Here is a 23,020-nt window from a genome sequence, read left to right as displayed (position 1 = left end):
AGAGAAGATCTGCACACCCAAAAGCTCCCGTTGAAGGATTTTATTTGCCGTAGTGACATTTCCAACACAAGTCTCTTCCTCAGACATGCATAAAAAAAATCCACAGATGGACGAAACTTGATGGACGGATACAGTTATAACAACCAGAACAGAGTTACATCAACCAGCATGGGGGAGCCTCTATTGCATATGAGTGTGTTTGTTTTGAACGTGGGCGTGTGCTTTCGGTTTATATGGCACGTGGGGTTGTGGTATATTTGTATCTTTGCTATGGGATGATTGCTAAGAGACAATGCATCAGTGCATCTAATGCGCTTGTATGCATTTTGGAGGATCATAGAAAATACACCCGGGGGATGTATTAACAAAAATGAACATGTCCACATGAATTTAGACGAATACATCTGACAGATTATTAGAAAATATGATCCAAGTTGCCGTTTCCTTTTTTTCTCACCACAAATGGAATCTGCTGTCACACTCTTTCACTTCTGCTTGTTTCGCATAAAACCACTGCCCGCGGAAGCTGGAAGCTTGCTGGAGGGAACAGGCCATTCAGTGAAAGTGTCCTGGGGAAATTAAGGAGATATATCAGATGAAACTACATTAACGCTACATTTGTGTTGTCATTGATATTTACTACATCAGCATTTCTGGTGAAAGATTTATGTAGCCCTCACCTCGCACAAGTCACTATCGGATAGCTTTGGCTGCCCATTATTGAAGTGTAAATGTGCAGTTTACTGAAATCCCGAACCACATCAGGTGGACCATCATTAAACCATTACGTTTCCTGATAACACGGTGTATTAGCATAGATTCATCTCTTCCTGACAGTTTACAGGTGTTCAACAGGGTAATCTGGAGCGGGATGCAGAGCTAAAGGCTTGTTTCAGGCTGCAGAACTCTGTGGATCAAGTGTATTCTCGAAAACTCTTGTACGAATTTGCTGTCAGAGTTAAGGCAACCCTGTTTTAACTTAAACTTCTGAATCCCCATAAAGCGAGCCAGGTGAAACCTGAGGGTGCACATGCTTGCTAGAAACTGGCAGTCTAAATGTGGAATAGAGCCTGTGCTAGTGGAGAGGATCCAGCTCTTGCGTGATAGATTGAGAGGTGGGGGTCATGGGGTCACAGAGGTGTAGAGTACTCAGCAGCCTTCAGTGCCCCTACAGGAAAACTCTGGAGAAACCCTGAGAGAAGTGACGAAGAGAAACAGGTTAGTCATGAACATGGCTTGTTGTGATTGGACATGTGTATGTGGGAGCCATTAACTGTTCAACCTGAACATCACACGGACACACAGGTGGATCCAAAAATGTATGATATCAGCAAAAATCTTGCGCCAAAGAGAGTTGTTTACTGATGACTAGTTAATTTGTTTGTGGTAGCATCTCAAAAATACTTTTGGGGTTTTGTGTTTGCAGACCTTGTGTTTGACATTGTCAGTGAAAGTCCTTGTGCACCACCTGTTGGTGAGACAAACACATTTCAAATGCTCCGACAGCCTTTGTCTGATGGCACCATCATCCAAATGAATGAATCCAAACCAAGAAAGGTTGGTCTAGTCCCGAAAAAGAAAAAGCTACAACTCCCAACGGCAGCCAAATAAAAGTGGTTTGTTATCTGTCAGAGATTCTTTTGTTGTTGTTCTTTTAATTCATTAATAGTTGTGGACACTATAGTAAAATAGTTTCAATCATCAACAGTTTTAAGAAAATCTCCAGCTACATATGCAAATACAGCTGCAACATATGTCGATATATTTGGATTGTGCTGTTAATGAACATTATTTCCACTTAAATTTCGGACTTCTTTGGTTTTACATGCGCTGCACATGTATATTAACTATAATGCTTTTATCTAGCAAAGCTGAACAGTTGAATACGTAAATTTTCTTGGCAGACATGTCAAAATGTCTGCCATGAAAAACTTACATGACCCGAAAACTTTTTACATACTTAGAAATTACCTACAGTTTTGTCAAGTTAAGTCTTGAAGATAATTCATTTTGTAGAGTTACTTCATGGAAACAAGTGGATTACAAGTGGAAAAGAGTATTTGATTTAGGACTTGGTCAGTAGCAATCTTACGTGAACATGATTTCTTGAAAATTAGCTAAATGTGCTCGAACGGGGCAGATTTTGAGTACAGTAGATTACAACTTTGCAATTTTGGAAGCAAAAACCATGAAGTCATTGCATATCTTTAATAATTTGGTCCCACTGAATAATTTCAAAAGAACCGCTTACTTTGAACTACATTTCTAAAATATTTTACCAAAATTGGGGCGGTTTATGTCTGTGGTTTATGTCCTTTATGAACGCTAGGCCTAAAACCAATGCTGGCACGCATTGGTATTTTTTTTAGCCACAAATGGTGCAACTATGCCACAACGCAGACAGTTGAATTGGATTCTGATGGATGTTAGTGTGTTTTTGCAAGCAGCTACCAAAAGCAGACATCCGCACTTCAGCACTGGTGTAAGTAGTGGAGTTAAATGTGGCACTGTTCCAACAAGCCACACTCAGTTCCATGGTATTTATTACACTTGTCTTGGACAAGTAAAAATACATCTTCTCCGAGACAGGACAGAGAAGCACATTACGCATGTACCACCAATACTAATGATTGATTGGTTAGTTATATCTGGGCATCCTGATCCCAATTATTATTATTATTATTAATATGAACCTTCCCCCCACACTCAGCGCCCCCCTCAGTGATGTCTCTGTTTTGTACAGGTCTAACCACTAGATGGTAGTGTTGTTGTACTAATAATACTGGTCATAGCGGTGGCCATAATTCATCATAATAAAAATGGAGGCCATGATGACTGCAGCTATGGTGAACGTATCACGTCTGGATGACATGTTGAGAAATATAAATACGGAACATTGGGGTATCTGATTATCGGGCCTTCTTCACATCAGACATTAGCCGGTGTCACTGGTAACATTAAAGATGGCTCAGAGTTGTGCGAGCCACGACAGGATGCACTGTACCATCGATTTTTATTATGTACACGTGTGCTTGTTCTACTGTGAGATTCCAAAATGCCTTCCTTGTATTTGCCATCACAACATATGAGAACTGAACATTTGCAAAGCCAGAGGACACTGTAGATATAGAAGACATATGTTTTCATAACCAGATTGACATTCAGTAGTGTATACAGTACCTCTGCCCAGGCCGAACAACTACACATGACTGTCTTGTTCTTACAGTTGCAATATAAAGGAAAAAAAGGGAAAGGAAAGGAAAATGGGTTCTTCCCAGGCCTAGACCTCACCCCTCCAGTGTTTTTCTGTGTAGACCTGCTATCAAACTAACCAACATACAGACACAGGTGAAAACATAACCTCCTTGGTGGAGGTAACAACAACTGAGTGCTGTTAGAGGATACAGGAACTCCTATCTATCTATCGATCTATCGATCTATATCTAAAGAAAAGAAGTAAACGCATGGAATAGGTTCATTTTTTATTAAATCTGGGGATGTCTCAAATTTTCCATGTTACTGCCGACATGTGGTCACAGCTCACTCTCTGCACCTTGCAACGCAACATCCTGTGTGCAAAGTGGAAGCTGGTGGCTGTTGTGTGGGTACAAGTTTCAAACTCCACTCTATTAGGGTGAGAGAGAGAGAGAGAGAGAGAGAGAGAGAGAGATTTTTGAAATCAACTTTATTAAGAGAGAGATTTTTGATTTTTAAAAAAACAATGTTTATTAAGATTTACCGGAGAACATCACGGTCCTCCACAAATGAAATGAAAAAAACAACAACACACAACAACAACAACACAAAACAAAAACAAATAACTGAAAAAAACGTAAATAAATCAGGTCATAAAAACAGAGTGAAAGACGAGCTCTCCCTCCTTCACTGCACACACAGCCGTGGTGAAACACCCCCTGCTTTTAGAGGAAAGAAAGAAGAAGAGCAAGTGGGACTGCTCACTTGTGAAGTTGGTGTGGAGCCCTGTGGGGCAGGGTGGTGACCCCCTTGTGAACCACCCACCGCCTCACCGGCAGTGAGCGAGTGAGTGAGTGAGCTGGGATCTTGGTAAAGGATTGACCGGACAACCCTGCACGGGACCCCCCCCCCCCCCCCCCCCCCCCCCCCCCCCCCCCCCCCCCCCCTCACCCCTTCCAACACCACCACCACCATCTACCCCTTCTCTGCCCCCCCTCTCGCCTGTGCGCGCGCATCGGCAGCTGTCACCGGGGTCCAGGCGGGTGCCCGCGCGCGGCGCTCACTCACAGCAGCGGAGAGAGAGAGAGAGAGAGAGAGAGAGAGAGAGACTCTCCTGTGTGAGGATCGTGCGCGCAGCTCCTGGCCATCTTGTACCAACCGGGCAGGATGCGACTCTGAGGGGAAGGGGTAGCTACACGAGCCGAAGAAGCGAGCCTGTTCCCGACACGCACGACGGCACCGACAGCGAACGGAGAAGAAAGGAAACGCGCGTCCGCCGCTGCGCGCCCAGCGGAAGAAAAAAACAACACCTCGACACGAGTTGTGGATTATTCCGAGGACGCCGCACTGAAACCATGAGCTGGGGGTCGGAGCTCTGGGTGAGTCTCGCACGCTGCGCTCGTAAGCGATCAGATGAGACGCGCTCCATTTCTTCCCTTTCCGTCATTTGCCGCTAAAACGACGTTGTGTGTTTGCGCCGCTCGGAGGATGGTCTGCCCCCCCGTGATGTTAGCCTGCAGGGGGCTAATGAGAGGCGGTTACGACCAGTGCTCGTGTATTTCAAATGTCTGATTCAAAAAAAATTAATATATAAATATACACACACACACACCACACCACACATATTTATGACCTCCCTTTAATGTCACCGTTGTAACACGGTGTTGTTAGCAAGAGGGGGTGTCGGCGAATGTCCGCAGTTTGCACATCCATTTTTACTGGAGCATTTCTAAACCACGCTTTGCACACACACACACACACACACACACAAACCCGCACACACACACCCACAAACCTGCACACACACACACACACGCACGCACACACACACACACACGCACACACACACACACACAGACCCCCCCCCACACACACACACCCAGACCCACACACACACTCACACTCACACACACACCAACACACCCACACACACACCCAGACCCGCCCCCCCCCCACACACACACACACTCTCACTCACACACACACACACACACACGCTCACACACACACACACGCTCACACACACTCACACACACACACACACACACACTCACACTCACACACACACACTCACACACACACTCTCACATACACACACACACACACCCGAGCACGTAACGTCGCTGCGCTGCGGCGGCTCCGTGCTCGTGTCGCAGTGACGCTCCGTGCGTCCGCTGCAACCGTCCGATCTGATCGTGGGTCTCATCTCGGCCTGGGGGAGGAAGTGGACGAGGAGGCTGAGTCCTCCCGTCGATCTGCACCACACACACACACACACACACACACACACGTGCTGTAACTCACCAGTCATCGACGACAACGCGAATGGCCTCGTCGTGTCTCTCCAGATGTTAGTCTCAGACCTTGGGAGACATCGTGTGTCGTCTTATGCCAAACATTTTCTTTTAAAATTTCACTAAATCAGGGGCTAATAAGCGTTTTGCATCTACACAGTAAGCCTCCAGTCATGTCACATGACAGGATTACCTCATATACCTATTTTCTTTAGTCTTGTTTGAATAGAAGTCATCAGGCAACCACAACCTACCACTCTTTGTGAGCAACACTAGAAGTTTAAGCATGGAGCTCTGTGACCTTACTGCAACAAATTCCTGTGCATTGATGTCACCTATTTCTCCTTCTTTAAATAACAAAAAATCCCACTTCCACTGCCTCTAAAGTGAAGCTGAGCTTATTAGAACAATGCAGTGTTTCCCCTACCATTGAATTGGGAGGGGCGCCCCGTATATGTTGGACTTTACACATGTCAAGCAGTAGTCATTTCAGGTCACTTTAATTAATTCACCTTATTCCACATTCCTGTACGAAAGATTGTGGATGAAACTTAATGTGATTTGTGAACCCTAACCCTAAGGAGCCCTAACCCTAACCCCCCCCCAAACCAGTAAACCTAGGGGAAACACTGCAATGTATTAGCCCCCATCAAACCCGCGACTGCATCAGTGCTTATCTCCCCCCCCCCCCCCCCCCCCCCCCCCCACACACACACACATTTAAAAGGCAGCTTGCTGTAAACTGCAGCACGGCAACAGTGAAGATTACAGGAGTGTGTCAAACTATTTTTACGACTCGATAATCAGCGGTTGTGTTGAGTGGAATTCCTGCTGTCAGGGTTTTGTTTCGGGCGGCTCGTGTTGTTGTTTTGTTGTGGAAATGATCCGCCGGGGAGGCCGGCGTCCTGCTGCCCCTGTGTGTGTGTGTGTGTGTGTGTGTGTGTGTCTGTGTGTGTGTGTGCTGACAAACAGAGGTGAACAGAAGGCAGATGCGCAGGCTTGTTGTCGCAGGACACGGCAGATTGGGACTGAATAGTTCCAATAGTGGGACTGTATGTTTAGTGCACATATACAGGTGCACACGTGTGTGAGTTACCACATGGAGTTGGCGTTCGAGCCTGCAGGAATGGACACATTGCATTTACTTAAACTTGTGTTAAGCCGCATATACATCAGGCAACAACATGTATTGAACTTGGTTTTGATCCGGACTCCACCGTCTCTGCACAACCACCGATCACAACACTTTTCTCTGATAAAACTGTGGCCCTACAGTCAATATTTTCTTTCAGCAAAAGGGGTCTGGAGAAAGTTCGAGTCAGGGATGTGTTTTCCTTTTCTGAGAACAAGAGGAGGGGGAGGTACTTCCCCGAACTCTCCGGTAATTTACCTGGTCCAAAGTTCACGGACAAAACCACCAGTGCTCCACATTCTTTGCATTTTCCCAGTGTTGTCGGCGGAGTTCGGCTTTACCGCTGCACTGCTCTACAGAGAAACACCCCTGCCCAGGTAGTCATGCGAAGCGAGCACACAGCCTGAAGGCACTTTGCGGGTGTACCTGAAGTCTGGAAAGGGTTTGCAAGTTTTTCTTTTTTTCAACAGAGCCTGAGCTTTTTTGCAGAGAATAATGTATTACAACCAGATGCTGTTTTTTTTTCTTTCTTTCCCTTTTGCGGGTTGAATGGAATCCAGACACTTGTTGCTTTAATCTCAGTCCCGTCTAAAGGGCAGCAGACAGAGCTGCTGAGCTGTGACTCTACAGGTGGCTGCTGCTGCTACTGGAGAATGCACAGCAGTTTATTTTCACGATGAATCAATTTGGGTCTGTGAAATGTCAAAAGAAAGTTCGTAGCAATGTGCAAAACCTAAAGAGATGTGTTTCACATTGATATGAAACGATATGAAGCAAATCTCCACATTTGAGGAGTAAAAAACACGTCTTTTTTTTTAGCATAAAACCGATCCTAATGGTTGCTGATGAATTCCTCTTATGCGTGTTTTAAGGGCAAGCGCCGGTATTTTGGACTTCAAATTCATTTTTACAGTGTTTATAGTCACTAAACACAAAAAAGTAGACGGTGCAACATGACAGACGGAGGGTGAGGCGCCACACATTTGATCGTGCTCGTCGTGTTGTTCCTCTCTGCCCACAGGAAAGTATGTCACGTTATTTCAGTTAGTGATGTCACATTTGAGCAGCGTTTCTCAACCGCTCACAAACACGACTGCTGTAAGTTGTGAGCTCATGTCATATTCTTCCCCTTTTGGTAAGTGAAAAGCCTGGAATGACAATTGTATTAACACATAACTCAATCCCATTATATTGACCAACGTGGATGAATATGGGGAAAGGAAACAGCTGGAAAAGCGTGTGTTCACATTCAGACAAACTAACAGGGTGAATAAATAAACAGAAATGAGTGCGCTGGACCTCTATTGTTTAGCCCTTGTGAGTCACCACGAGTAAATCACCACATTCAGCTGATAGACTCCAAAATGCCGAAATGCCTTTGGTGTTACATCATTGCACTGATCACAGACCTCACTGTGTTCTTAAAGAGAGACTCCGGGGATGTGTGCCGCCATGAAAATTATGACCATCACTGTCCTGTCCCTGTAGCATTAGCACAAAATTGTTCCAAAACATCATTGCACGTGAAGTTGTGTGTGCAGAGCCCTGAAGTGGTCCGGGGAGACAGCAGAGTTTGATCAGATTCTTAGGAAATGCAACCAGGAAGAAGGAGGTCGAATGTGACTGTTCCTTCGAAATGAATGAAATCATGAAAGATAGTTGTGTAATAGAGGCATTACACTTAGAATAACCATTCTACTAAATCAAGTTCAAATGTGTGTGAAGAAAGTCTGAGGAGAGGGGAGACCGTAACATCTCAGAAGTGTTTCCTTTTGGGGCATCGGTTTCAGCGCCAGAGCTGCTAGTGTGAGATGCAGAGGTGCCGCTCATCAGGCCAAACTGGTGTGGTGGAAGGAAAATCAGATAGGTGGTTGGACCCCAAACACACACACACACGCACACACTAGCTAACAATGAAAGTAAAACAACGTCATCTATGACACCTTGAAAGTCTCACTTCTCTTGTGTAAAATGTGGGAACTGGGTGTTAGGGGTTAGGATGTGTTTGCACATTTGCACACTCCAACTCTTCGTAGGCTGCAGGATGTCAAACTTGTCTTTTTCCTGCGACACAAATTATTGACGAAGCAACATGGACAAGGCTGACACTCTTCTCAAAGAACAGCTGCTGAAAGTGAGTTGAGCTACGCAGGGGCCGTCAGAATCGGCTCATGGGTGGTCCGTCGCTGAACCTACGTTGACAGATAGGCCGTTTGTTATTTGGTGGTGCTGTGAATATCTGTCTCGTCACAGGGGAGTCAATTGTTTAGTTTGTTTCGTCTTCATGATTGTAGGCACATGTCAATCTGTTGCCCATCGATCCCGATGTAATTGAGAAAGGGACAGTGGTATTGTCTGGAGACGCCTTTTTAAATGCCACTTGTTTTCTCTTGTGTCGTCAAGCGTGCATTTCCGACCTTGCCCGAGGGGGAACAGACACAGAAAAGTTCAGTCAAAAACCTCATAGTCTGGTCTGTGTGGATTTCAGCCATGCAGTGAGATGTCCAGGCCCATCTCCCAGTGTAGCGTCATTTTGAGCTTGAAACATCCCGGTGTTAGACGGAGATTTCCTTGCTTACGTATCTCATCTTGACTCAGACTCCCCCGGGGTCCTGCCTCTTCCCCCTGCTGCTCACTTGACATTCAGGCCACTTCCAAGGCTGAAACCTGAGCTAGTTTGTTTCCTTCTGTCAGTGTGTTGGACTGGGGGGGACTGAAACATTTGGCAGACTACTACAGACACCATTGCACCACAACCCCCCCTCCCACATTGAATCTCAGACTCACCACCACCCACCTGCTGACTCGGTGAAACCGCCCCAAGCCCATTTTCTCCTCAGCTCTTTCTTTGAGGCCCTTCGACGGTAAAATGCAGATGAATGGATCCACATTTGATCCGAACGACCCAGGCTGCACCCCGGGGAGTACTGGGCAGAGAGAAAGGAGAAAGAGAGGGGGTATGTGATGGGGGTACTCAAGCAGAGAAGGCTCACATTGACTAATGCGAGGCATTTATTGCTGCTTTTTTGTTTGAGGTATTTTGTCCCAGTGTAGTCACTCCACTTCCTCGAAACAGAATAGGGCAGGTCAGCTATTTTGTCATCCCGTCCATGAAAAGGTGACTCAACCCTTCCCACCACAGACTGCTGCAGCCTCTAATTTTTGTGTCATGGCCTCTTCTGCTATTTGTAAAGTCAGCCTCTAATCACCGCTGAGACGGCGGACATTATACCTCTGAAGGGCCTCAGTCACATGAGCTCTTACACACGTCACCTACTGTCACCTTCTTCTGATTACTGCTCTATTGCACTACATCCTGTAAGTGACATCGGTCTGTCGTTGTTTGTGTCCTTTAACAGAGTCATAGAGTAACGCTAGTATCCATATCGACATGTTACTGCTTTGTCGGCTGTTACATGGAAAAGTGGAGGATGCAGCATCCTCTCCTTTGAAACTACGCCTGCTCATTGTAGGAAGACCATGTAGGATATAAACACGTAGTAAATGCAGTGATAGCATGTGCGTAGCATGAGCGAAGTATTCAGCTACAGAAAAAAAAGGCAAAGAAGTCTCACTTGACCAAGATCAATGTCAGTCAAATGTGAGTCAGTGAAATTCCCTGTATGTGTTCACATACTTGGCCAATAAAGCCGATTCAGACTCTAATTTCAGTTTATTTTGCAAAAAAAAAGAACTATAATACTTGATGCCTTTCAAACAATCTCATCTCTTCATGTATAAAGTAACAAATGAGCAAGAAACACCCCAGTGTGCTTATGGAAATAATAAAAGAAATAACAAGACTGCACAGGTTTTGGTAAAAAAAGTAGCAGGCAAACACATGCACTGCAAATTTTTGTGTGTGTGTGTGTGTGTGTGTGTGTGTGTGTGTGTGCCAAAGTGCTAGAGATTATATCTCAAATTATTTCTCCATCTGTCATCTTTTGGTGTCATTAAGTCAGTGGACGTCTCTGAGGCCAAGAAACGGCAGGTTTGTGTCACAGCAAACGGTCTGATGCTTTGCTTCCTAAAAATACAGCAGATGTGGTCAATAGACGCGTCGTAGCTATGTTAAGGCTTGTAGTTGTTACTTTACGGCGTCTTGATGTGAAATGAGTCAAAGCCACAATCGAAAACTGGCTCAAGCAGCCAACACATATTATTATATCATATTTTCCACTGCTTGGAAATATTAACTGCTAAAGAGTGGTCCAGCGTTTACTGCAACCCCCTCATGCTCTCTGTTTACATCATGCAGACTCACTTGCTTCACTCCCCCCCCCCCCGGCTCTCTGAGACAGATGTTCACGGAGGGAGGAACTCAAGTCCTAATCTCTCTCTGGAGGAACTACTGGCATGTTAAAGGTGCAACGACGGCGAGAGGTGTAGTGTAGAAACAGCTATTAGGATCGGTTACATATGTATTTTTCGTCGAGCAGTACAAGTACAAGTACGGCACTGAAGGCGTTTCTCGATGGAAAAGATGTTTTCGCTCTTCTCGTGACTAGCTTTGGCGGCTGTGATAAACAGCGATAGACAGATGGTTCATCCAATCACCTGCCAAGTGATTTTTGCCTGCCCTTTTCCAAAAAAATTCTACCGATGCCTTCCCAGATGGTTCCATGTAACAAACCATCTGGTCACGTCAGGTTAGATTTTTCCTCTTGTAGTGGAGGAACAAGCTTCGCATTTTTGTAATCATTAAGAGGCTGTGTGAACTTTTGGAGGCCTCCTGGCAACATCATTGTGTTGCAGGTTGCAGACTATAATGTGTCAAAGTTTTTATTTGCTCTAGCTTGAATATCAAGCTTACTTTAGGAGTTATTTTAATAGGGACGTGGACGTGTATTAGTGGGTATGATGCCAGGCAGAGAGAGTGGAGGTGGTTGATTGTATTCAAAAATGGTTGTAGCAGTAAATGGCTTTTGAAATGATATCAATCACTTCCCTTAGTGAAGCCTGGCGACATATAGTAACAAACACAGCAAAAGGCAGCGGTTTTGAAACTGAGACCAAAACTGTGATATAAACGTCCACACTCTTACATTGTGATGAAGGGATACGAACCGTGATTGATGGATATTAACAATGAGACTACAGACCCCCGGGTGTGGGAACATTTTAATGGTTTTGCTTATTAAATAAAATGAGTTATGAACGGAACTGTGGCGCTGAAATCGAGGTCTGAACAGAACCGTGGTTTTGGAGAATAGTTACATCCCTCTTGATCTTTACTCATATCCTGTAGATGAGGCATGTCAGGGTGAAGTGAAAAGTGCTGCAACACATTTCAGAGAAGCAGCCTGAAAAAAAAAAATTGTCAGGGCTGGCAGCATAAAAAGGACCACACCGAAATGTGGGCGATACAGTGGATGTGCTTATGAATCCCAAGTCCTCCGAGGCCAACCCTCCCGCCCAAAAAAAGGATTGTAATTATTCTAGCATCGGCATAAACCTTTTTTGTTGTTTGCAATGGAGAACAGAGCTATGGTCTCCAAGTCCTTGTGGGGTGTTAGCAGGTTCAAATGTTAGCTTTTCATCCAGCAGAACAAAAGCAGCCGAGGAACTCAAATAGCAAACTCTATGTGGTGAAAGAGGAGGAGATCTGACATAATATCTTTGTCTATAGAGCCTTATTCTACAAAATCATTTCAGTTGTGTTGGCTTTACTATAGATTTGCCCAGTACACTGTCTATCACTTGTGCCGTCAACCACAGCAGCTACAGTATACATTTGGCAGTGTGAACTATACTAGCCATGACTTTGATCTTGACTCATGACATCGGTGTCTGAACTCAAAAAGCTAAATTAGGTAGATACAACAACAGCAAGACAAATAGAGTGCCACACTCTTGCTTTCCTGGAGTGTAAAACAAGTGGTTGGAGATTCAAAGAGAAATGTAATACATGGTTGGCACATGGCCGAATGAGTTCTACCGCAGTATGTGCTGTATGACGTGATCTTCATTTGACTCTTGTCATTTGAAGCTCAGTTATTAAGCCGTAGCCGTAGTGAGAAAAGAGCCACTGCAGGAAGAGATGTCGTATGTGTCACAGAAAAGTATCCAGCAGATCTATTTATGGACTGAAACTGTAAGGAAGACATACAGCAAGTGTAAAACACATACGTTTAATCTAGTCTCTCATTTAGCACCATCATGTGTGCCAACGCACCTAATTACAAGCTGCTGCTGTTTGAAATGTTGTTGTTTTTTTTTCTTCTTCTTCAAATTCCACAAGATCCACAACAGCTCTGATTACATTTATACACTGACACCTATTGGCAAGGAAGTCTAGTAATTATAAAGGCAGCAGTTTGACCAACTGCACAGGAACATGTACTTACTATGTTTGTCTGCATGGCAGCACATAGCATGAGTGCCTGGCCAAAAGTTTCACCGGCACCATGTATAGCATCTATACTATAAGTAGAGCAGCAGAGAAGGGGTGTCATTTACAGGAACGCTTAAGTCAGTGTTAACTCTCATCCCGCCATGTGTTAGCGTTTCCTGACTGGACGTTGATGTTATAGCCTGACTGATACTGGATATTTGAGGCCGATGTTAATATTTGGGGGAAAATATCAGAACAATGTAGATATACTTTTTAAAGAAAATTTACATAACTGACAATCTTGGTGTAGAAATAAAAAAAAAATATTGATTTGTGAGATACTGACTGATCATGACATATTACAATGTAAAAATCAACGTTGTCCAATGGTGGACAATTCATGTAACAGCTGCCGTCAGTGTTACTAAATTACCTTGTACCTTGTTTGGCAATTTCTTGTCACTCATCAGTAACATTGATACCAATATATCGGCAAAAAGTTTTTGATATTAGCTGAAGAACATGGGCTTGCAATCTAACTTCATCAGCTTGAAGGGTTGGGGTTAGTTCACTGCAGTTAACTCACACCGGCCATGTCAGCCGGTGTCACTACTGATATGGCTACCCTTCTCCACTAGGATCCCACTTGCCTTAACTGCCCCATCCCGATAATATTATCAATCTCATTAGCTCAGAAATGGCCTATCACAGGCAAATCTGGATTGCAGGCCAACGGCTCTGTGTATTTTAGAAGTTTAGTACAAAAAAAGTGTCATATTGGGCAAAGTTTTCCTCAATTTCAGGGCAAATGTTATATAACAAGTAGAGAGCTTTATCCTCCAAAAAGAACAAAATCAGGCAGCTTAACAGGAACAATGGCTAATGTGTGTTTGCTTGGCTGAGTAGGATTAGTCCACAGAGCAGCCCATTGGTCGGTAAAGGCCAGTTACAAGGGAGGTGTAGTAATCAGATTAATAATGGCGTCATTTAATCAGGTTTTGTGCTGGTTGAAGTATTTCTGTTGTTCCCTCTCAGCACACCTTGTATTCTGCCTGGACTCTGTGTGCTTCGAGTGATCAATATGTTCTTGGATTAGGTGTAACCAGGATATAGGATGTGTTTGGATGCAGCTTCTGCATTACTGTATACAGGATCTGTTAACTGTTCACGCTGTTCCGCTTGACCAAGACTTGTTTCTTCCCACTCTGAGATGGATTAACTTCCTTCTGGGCTCCTTTTTTTTCTTGCTTTTAAAAACACGACCATGTTGCGCCGAAGAAGTGAGTTTTTTGTTTTCATGGACAGCGTTCGTTCTGTGAAATCAGACCAGGAAGAGCAGAAGGAAGAGAACCCGCTGAGCCCTTATGAACAGTATCTGCAGGTGCTACTGCAGATGAAGATGACCAGTGATGTAAGTGAGCAGAGAAGTAAAATGATTCTTGATAATGTTGTTATTCAAATATACAGTATCACAATTAACCATGAGCAACAGTGGCTGTGTGCCAGTCTGTGGTGTGTGGGCTGCAGTGAGGAGAAGAAGATGAGGAAGAAGAGAGGTTCCACTTTGTATAATTAAGAGCTCATTACTCGCCAGCTAATTCAGTTCACAAGGGGCAGAGCCTGAAAGAGAAGCAGCAGTAAAAGTTTATTTTTGATGTGAATGAATGAGTTGATCACTCTTCCAGTCATTGTGACTCACAACTGAGAGGCAGCATATTTCATGTTGCTCACCTACCATTGGAAGGTTCGGTGGAGTGACCTGACGACTCGCGACTCTTTAAGTGACACCGGCAGGGGTGGAGGGATTAAATAGCAACTGGGGCCGTGTACAGGCAGGCACCGAGAAGAAACATTTTGAGGACACATGAGCGTGATGCGCGTATGCATACGACAACACGCATTCTTAAATTTCAGACAGGCAGAGGCGTTGTTTCTATAAATATCTGCATGGCATGCAAACAAGAGCTCTTACACATAAGGTCACCCACTGCCCCGGACAGCTGTTCACATCCTGCACAAAGTTTGTGAGCCTGTACATGTGGACATGGTATTTGCCTCCATGAGCACGTATGTGTGTGTGTGTTTTGTTCTTGCAGAGGAATATTTTTGCGTATCACTTAACACACAATATTTAGCAAAATTGCAGCCCTTAATTAGCTAATGGAAAAAAATACTGCAATCATCATAAAAATAGAACCTTACTGACATCAAAAAATCGGATATTGATATTTTGATATATTGGCCGATGTCCTTTCCAGGTTTATGTATTTCACAAACTAGTTTTCAACTTGCGTGACTTAACAATGGAGATCGAGCATGCTCTCCTGGAAAAATCTGTGATGATGTTTCTTAGATCTTTCGCATATCGCTACCAATATATCTTTGATAAGCCAATATTGGCTGATTAAATCTTTCCTTTTTACTCAAAACTCTCTTGCATCAGGATACATTTATTTGTTGTTGTTTGTAAATGAGCTATCAAGAAATAATTTGTTTGTATAATCCTCATTTGGGGTGGGTGGGCAAGTGGACGGTTGAGTCTTTAGCTGTTTTCAGACATGATCTTTCCAGAAATTTAGGTACGGACATTTTCCGAAGTTTGCGTTTCACATTTGTCAGACGCGTTCCCACCAACGTGAACATTTCTGGACCATTCTGTGTCATCTGGGTAAAACATGCAGGAGGCAGGACCCTTGCAGTGGAAAGCGGTGTTATTGTTAACAGTCGTTAACACCCCCACTCGCTCGCTGTGAATTTTCCGCAGATTTTCCTGCCGTATTCTCACATGGGCTTCTTACTCTGACATTTCTCGGAAAATGTCCGGACTTCAGTGCATGTCCGAAGGGCTCAACCTTTAATAACCTGAGGTTTGAAAAGCCGTGGGCGGCTATTCAGAGGTCCGGCACATCATCATCATCATCATCATCATCAGTCTTTGTTTGTGTGTGTGCACATGTGTTTGTGCTCACTGTCTCTTTTCCTGCGACTCGTCTCTGACACGGGGGTTACACCCGGCTATGGCTCCCTTGTTCCGCCCTCCCTTCCTTTGACAAAGCCCGTTGTGTGTCACAGAGAGGGCTTGGCATCTCCCCCAGATATTTGTTCTCGCTGCTCAACACCCACCGTTGCGGGATACAGTGAAGCGCCACAATGACCAACTCAAGGACGACAGCAGATCTCTGTGGTTCTGCTTCACTGAACGCAGAGCATCGAGCTTTGGAACATCACAAGGAGAACAACCCCAGAACTTTAAACTTTTCCTCCTCTTTGCGTTATCCGTCAAGGAAGAGAAATTTCTCCCCAGAACAATTCGGCTAGTTATTAGTATCTGACTTGGCGGGACCTTCACAGTCTAATGAACATTTTTTGGATGAACGCACTTTCTCGTTCTCACTGCAAAATAACTCATTCATTTTTACATTGCTAATTCTTTTAGACAAAAGTATTGAAACCAGAGACTAAAGAGAAAAGTTCAATTTTAATAGGAGTATGCTTGGGTATGAGGCAATCACCCCTACCATAGTTTTACGACACACCACTTTTTCTTCTTTCTCAAACGATTAAGTACATGTTCTGTGTGGGGTTTCTGTCCCCCGAAAAGAATTCCAGCTCAGTTGGAAAGAAGTGAGCTCTCCCACTAAGCTGTTTGTCAACCGCCCCCCTTAACCGAGCCAACTATCCTTGCTCCTTGCTCAAGACGCTGAAAAAGAAAAAGACAAAAGCATCTAGCGGCCCCTGTGCCCCATTGTCCTTCCTCCAGCAGAACATCTGTCCCCTCAGCCTCTGTGGATTAACCCCTGCTCTGGCGTGACGTCCGCTTTTCTTTGTCTCAACAGGTTTCCTGTCAGCGGTGAGATCTCATATTGTCACCACTGACGCAAACCGAGAGCTCGAAGCAAAGTTTGGAAAGTGTGACACTCTTTTTTTAAAGTCCTTTCATACTACTATGTCAAATAGTTAAAATTCGTACTTTTATTAATTTAAATACATGTTAACAGCGCATGTATACAAATGCAATTTCTTTAAATTATATGTTTGGTGTCTGGTGATAACTGTGTCATGCCTGTGCTCTTGTTCAGCCAGGCATCAATGAAATCCTCTGTACATCAATATAGGGCTGCAACAGTTAATCGATTAATCGATTAGTAATCGACTCCTAAATTAATCGCAACATTTTTTGGGGGTCACAAATCATGTTAAGTTTCATCCACTATCTTTTATACAGGAGCCCACAGGAATGAGGGATAAGGCGTATAGGGAGATTGACCTTAAATTACTATTTTTTGGGGGGGATGGGGGGGGGGGGGGGTTTCAGAGGGGGCTTCCTTTTCCTGTCATCTGTTCAATCCCCGCAGCCGACCAATGAAACGACTCCTTTTTCCCCCCTCTTCTCTTGGGTTTTTAATAGTGGTATTGATTTTTGCTCTGATCATCAGAGCAGCAAACCGACCCCCGCAGAGGTGGTGAGGCTGTGATAAAACAAGAAACGTCCCCTGGAGCATTTTGTTCAGAGGTTTTGAAACCAACGCAGTCCTTCTTGTTTTCTGACTTATCTGAATCAAACATCCAATTTCTGGATCTGTGTTTGGAAGTTCATTATCTTGCATTTGTCATCTTGATAGGAGGATTTTATCTTGTGCTCTCTCTCTCTCTCTCTCTTTCTCTCTCTCTTTCTCTCTCTCTCTCTCTCTCTCTCTCTCTCTCTCTCTCTCTCTATGCATGTCCTCTCTGTAACTGCTGCTGATGTTGAAGGAGTGTTGATGCTCTCTACTGCCCCCTGTGACAGAAAGGAGAAGAACAAGAAGAAGCTAGAAAACGATTTACCTGCTTTTACTGTGAAACTTAGATATGTTTTGTATTTGGTATCAAAAGCCTCACAACATTTTTCTGACAGTGAAAATTATCACAGACTGTTAAGGGGACTTAAGTATTGTATTATTCCCCATCATTTAGGATAAAATGTAAATAAAAGGAAAGTTAGACGCATTTCATTTCTAAACCCTAAACACCCTACTAGTCGGAATACTATATAACATATACCCAAAAAAATAAATATATAATGCTATATAATAGTATAATAGTATTTGTGTTATGATATATAATGCTATATATGATACATTTAGAACAACCTAGATAAATACATAATGTAAGGTTGTACCATTTTCCTAACTATTAAATCAGGCTGATGCTCAGCTTCCCAACTCAGATCTAAATATTTGTTTACCTGAAGATTTTAGAGGTTCACCAGCTTCTTTTTCCATGTGTCAAATATTAAAATTGATTTTCATGATTTTCACATCTTGTTAGCCTGTGGCTTCTTCACCACAAAATCCACCATCTGTTCCACCAGTTGAACTCTTTTATTGTGAAGCAGTGGCAGTGGGATCCTCTGTGTGCATCAACATGGTGCAGAGAGAGAGAACTCAGGGAGGCTGTTGGTTAATAATGCACTGGATTCTATGCTGCACACCAATCAGGGTATTGACTGATCAGATACTGTGTGAAGATGACCAGGACATGGGATTAATATGGGACTGTGTCTCCTCTGTCATTGTTAAGCAGAGAGAAAAGAGAAAACCCCCTGTGTTGTAGGGGATACGGGTCAATGGGCCCTATGGTATGTCCGAGATCTGGAATGGTGGCTAAATAATGTGCAGTAGTTCAGATTAACTGGCAGGCCAATACATTAAACTGCACCATAATCCACATCAGCTGTTGGGAAGGGTTGGAGGTCAGGAGGCTGATCCTTAAACAAACGTGTATTTGTGTTTTTCACAGCACACATGCAGCCTAAATATATGTAGTAACCATCAGGTGTCTCCTTTGTTCTCAGCTTGAGCCTGCTTTTTCCATATCCTGGATAACAAAAAAATGTTGAGCGAAGTAGTTGTATTTATTTTTCTTCATGTCCTACCACAACAGTACATCGCAGGGAGTGGGAGTGTGTCCTGAAATAACAAGCAGAGTGGGGCTGGGTCGTCCCCTGAAGGGGTCCCCCACTTCTTCCATCCTGCAGGAACAAGGTCAGGTGTCAGAGGCCCCCAGATGACGCAGTGGAAGTACGAGTCGGAGCAGAAGCGAGAATTATTCCTCTTCAGTACAGACACATAAATGAGGAGGTTAACAAAAAATGAATGTGCAGTTTGGACTTTGACTGTATCTACTCTAAAGTCTGATGCTGTACAATTTGCATGCAGTACACATGCTAACTAGAGTAATTGGAAAGAAGATTTAATATTTCCCTACTGGAAATATTTTTTCCAAAATAAAAGAGAATCCCGATTTTAACTGGAGCAACAACAGGAAAGAAAGTAGGGACATGGAATGTGTGGGAAATGATTTTGTCTGCTAGAAATGTTGAAGAGCTGCATCATAGCATTTGAAGGAATTCTTGTTTTCTTTTAGTAGTTTTCTTTACATTTGAACGTCTCTCATCATCACTTTCATCATTTCAACCTAGAATTTGTTGTTCAGCTACAATTTATTCCAGTATCCATTAATCTGCCGATTATTTTTCTCAGTGACAATTGACGAGGACATTTAGCAATTTTCACATTAAGAAAACATCTTTAACAAATATCAAAATGACAGTCGGCTAAAAGTTAGATTTTTCTTTCCATCCACCGTGTGCTTTGCCATGTTTCCTCACAGACCTATGTCCTAATGTCTCTGTCAGAGAAACGCATCAAGCGAATAGAGAAAGATGGTTCACAAGCCGGAGTTGCTCAGACGGTGTACGGCCCACGTCTGACACAGTTTCCCATAAGGTTTTGTTTTCTGCGATATTTCCTCTCACTCAGATTCATAATTAATTCATATCTGCGCTCTCTCTCTCTTGTTGCCGGGGGAAAATCTATGTGGGACGAATTCATTTTCCATTTCACCCGAGCACCTGCCTCCTCTGTCCCGTCTGATCTGAGCAAAGCTTCATGAGCCCAGTGACTCATCGTGTTGCACATCATAACCTTTTTATGCTGTCGTTTGATTTTCTGTATATTTATCACATTTGAAATATGGTACAGTGAAGGCGGCAGCAGAGTGTCTGAGGCCCCGGGCAGCATTGACCCCCCCGCCCCCCCCCCCTCTAAATGTAATCCCCTCCCATGTAATCCCGCCTCTTCTGTCATTTCTACTCCTTTCAAGCCCCCTCTCTCTATTTTTCCGCTCTCTCTCTCTTTCCCTCTCTCACTATCCTCCTTTCCCATCCCACTTATTCCACCTTACGCCTGATGGAGCATTAAGCACGAAAGCTGTGGGCAGCCGTGGCCTCAGATCCCGAGTGGTGTGTGTGTGTGTGTGTGAGTGAGTGAGTGAACCAGCGCTGCATCGCTTCCTCCCCTGCTCTCTGGGATCCTTCCTTCCTCCATACATTTCGGGATTTACTTGCTACAAACTGTACAGTGTCTTTGTTAGCGCGTGGGAGTGGAGGGGGTCAGCGGACATTGTTCCTCCGAACCCAAGCGCGCTCTCACCAAACTGCACTGGCGCCGCTTTGGATATAATACCTGGGGACTGGTCTTGTGGATGCCCTCTTGAAGCCAACGTCCGCCTTTCTTTGTTGCGCTGCTTCGGGAGGAGGACGAGTTGGATGGACTTTTTTCCGGCATTGGATGTTTCAAAAGGATACACATTCTGCGCCGAGACACATTGGAGAAAATGGTGCCCCTGCATAAAAGGGTAATCTGAGTTATGTGTGCGGAGGAGTGTGTGTGTGTTTGTGTGTCTGTTAGGGAGGGGAGGGTTTCATGCTTGTGCATGATGTGGCTGCAGTGACGTGTGGCAATTGTTGTGCGTTTTCTTCCTCGACTGGCTGCCCAGCCTAGTCATTATGAAGTAAATGCTGTTTGATTACTTTTCATCGGCCCGTGGCTCTGACGGTGAGCATGCTCTTGAGCATTGAAGGGGAAGAGATGCTTGTTGTAGAAACAAGAAACATAAGAAATAGGTGTCTGTAGGCTGAGAAACAGAAGAAAAAAACAGTGTGGAGACGTGACAAGGCTCAGGAGTGGCTTCACTGTTTGAGAAAAATGTCTTAATTGTTTGGTGTTATCTCGTCATTCTTCTGTTGAGTGGCTTGCTGATGAGTGATTGCTCATTGAAACTGACTAACAATGCTGGGACCCCCCCCCACTCCAAGCACTCTATTGTTTTTTTCTTGAGTACTTCAATTGGGAGTAGTTGAATTTGTGAATGCAGTTTCAACAGGAGATCTTACACTTCACAAGTCTGCAGTGCAATAGCGCATTTTAACACAAAAACACCGTCAGTTATAATTAAAAGCTCCCCGAAAGTGCTGCACTGCTGCAAAGGCTACGGTATACCTTTTCATCACCACAACCCAACCGCTTCCTGTGTCTCTGATACCAAAGTGCTTTTAGTGCAAAGATGCTTAAAGAAGCTACAGACTGCATCGCAGGGTCTGTTCAGAGAATCAGTCGAACAAAATTTCCGTGCGACACTTCTCACGCTTCTGCTGGTGGATCTGTTTGCCCGGGAAGAATCCAGACATGGTAGAAGAGAGGATGGGGGACTGTTGGAGCTACACCAAGGTCATTCTGTTTATGCTCCATCTTTAGAATTATATCAACACTGTCGTAGGAAAATTGTTAAGAAGAAACAATACGATTGTCTGTAAAATCATAGCAGTGTGTGTGTGTGTGTGTGTGTGTGTGTGTGTGTGTGTGTGTGTGTGTGTGTGTGTGTGTGTGTGTGTGTGTGTGTGTGTGTGTGTGTGTGTGTGTGTGTGTGTGTGTGTGTGTGTGTGTGTGTGTGTGTGTGTGTGTGTGTGTGTGTGTGTGTGTGTGTGTGTGTGTGTGGTAATTGATATTCCAGGTGAAATCCTGTCTCTTTCTGAACAGATGAATTTCAACACATCAGCCAACCAGTGGTTCATTTTTTCCCCCCACAAGTCATGAGCCGATCATGAACAATGAGTTCAAGCCTGAGCAGCTGTATTTGTTTATCAGAAGTGTGGGCTGTTGGTTAGTGACTGTGTGTCTGTGTTTGAGAACGCATATGTCTCCAGACATATTTCGGAACTTTCCTGCTGGGCCTAACTTTTCAGGAAAAAATTGAAGATTTACGGCGAGCAAGTGGGTGCTCCACCTAGACGCCACCCCTCGCCAAACACGGGGTCCTCCGTGGCAGACCTCACTTTATAAACATATGAAGGATTTCAAGAGAAAACTCACAGCAGTCGCTTGTATTGCTCACATCTTCATAGGGACAGTGTCGGTCTGAGGCTCAGCTCGCCACCTTTGAAGTTGTTGAATGACTGAACTGCAGCCAACACTGTGGCGCGCGTGTATATGCCTGATTGGTTTGGTTGACGGGAGCCAGATGAACAATATTTCCACCATACACGAGGCACAAAGCTGAAGCTCATTTTTAAGATTATTACAAATCTCCCTCTGTGATGCTCAATTAGCAGTTGATAGTATTTGATCAAAATTTGCGTAGACTCCCTGCGATGGACAACACAATGTGCTATGCGATGTGCTCATCAAGTTAATTGAATCTGTTCATGTGCTCTCTCTTGAATGCAAATGATGATAAACTGCCCTCTCCCTTGTACTTGAATGATTTAATCATAACGTTGTCTTCTTCTTCTTCTTCTTCTTCTCCGCAGGATCAGTTTGACAACTTGGAGAAGCACACACAGTGGGGGATCGAGTTCGTGGAGAAGTACACCAAATTTGTCAAGGAAAGATCGGAGATCGAAACCAACTATGCAAAACAAATTAGGTGAGCGCCCTAGCCGACTTTTGACGTTTAGGGTTTGCGGGGCAGTGTAGTTGCTGTGACCGTCTTCCACCCAGATGGCTTGGGTAAAGAAAGCAGGATCTGAACTACTGAAGTGTCCTTGAAACCAGAGACAGGATCCTCATCAGCTCATTATGTAGCTGACCGTGACCTCTGACCTCCCTCTGGAGGGGTGGTAACTGAAAACGAGAGTTCCCATATGGTCCATAGTGCTAAAAGAGATATGTTACTAATAAAAAAAAGAAAAGAAAATCATAGCAGCACTGCTGTTGCTCCGCAGTGAAGCAGAACTGATTCATGCAA

General features: G+C 44.2%; 1 protein-coding gene across 22 annotated transcripts in view; it reads left to right on the top strand.

The window, feature by feature from the left end:
* The first annotated feature begins 4,184 nt into the window (after nt 1-4,184).
* LOC118284711 (formin-binding protein 1) overlaps nt 4,185-23,020 on the top strand; it is a 59,132-nt gene continuing 40,296 nt past the window's right edge. For 9 of the 22 annotated variants that reach the window (XM_035607654.2, XM_035607669.2, XM_035607665.2 and 6 more), the window contains exons 1-2: nt 21,352-21,504; nt 22,584-22,699. In XM_035607654.2, coding sequence (XP_035463547.1) covers nt 21,463-21,504; nt 22,584-22,699 — 158 coding nt within the window. In that variant the 5' untranslated portion in view covers nt 21,352-21,462. Of the gene's footprint in view, nt 4,575-8,622; nt 8,756-20,235; nt 20,633-21,351; nt 21,505-22,583; nt 22,700-23,020 lie in introns of those variants that run through there. The other 13 variants (XM_035607672.2, XM_035607671.2, XM_035607674.2 and 10 more) reach the window with 5 other exon arrangements.

The sequence above is a fragment of the Scophthalmus maximus genome, chromosome 20 (assembly GCF_022379125.1).
Source record: "Scophthalmus maximus strain ysfricsl-2021 chromosome 20, ASM2237912v1, whole genome shotgun sequence".
In the NCBI taxonomy this organism is placed as follows: domain Eukaryota; kingdom Metazoa; phylum Chordata; class Actinopteri; order Pleuronectiformes; family Scophthalmidae; genus Scophthalmus; species Scophthalmus maximus.
The sequence above is the reverse complement of the archived record's forward strand: the minus strand, read 5'-3'. Positions and strand labels throughout refer to the sequence as shown.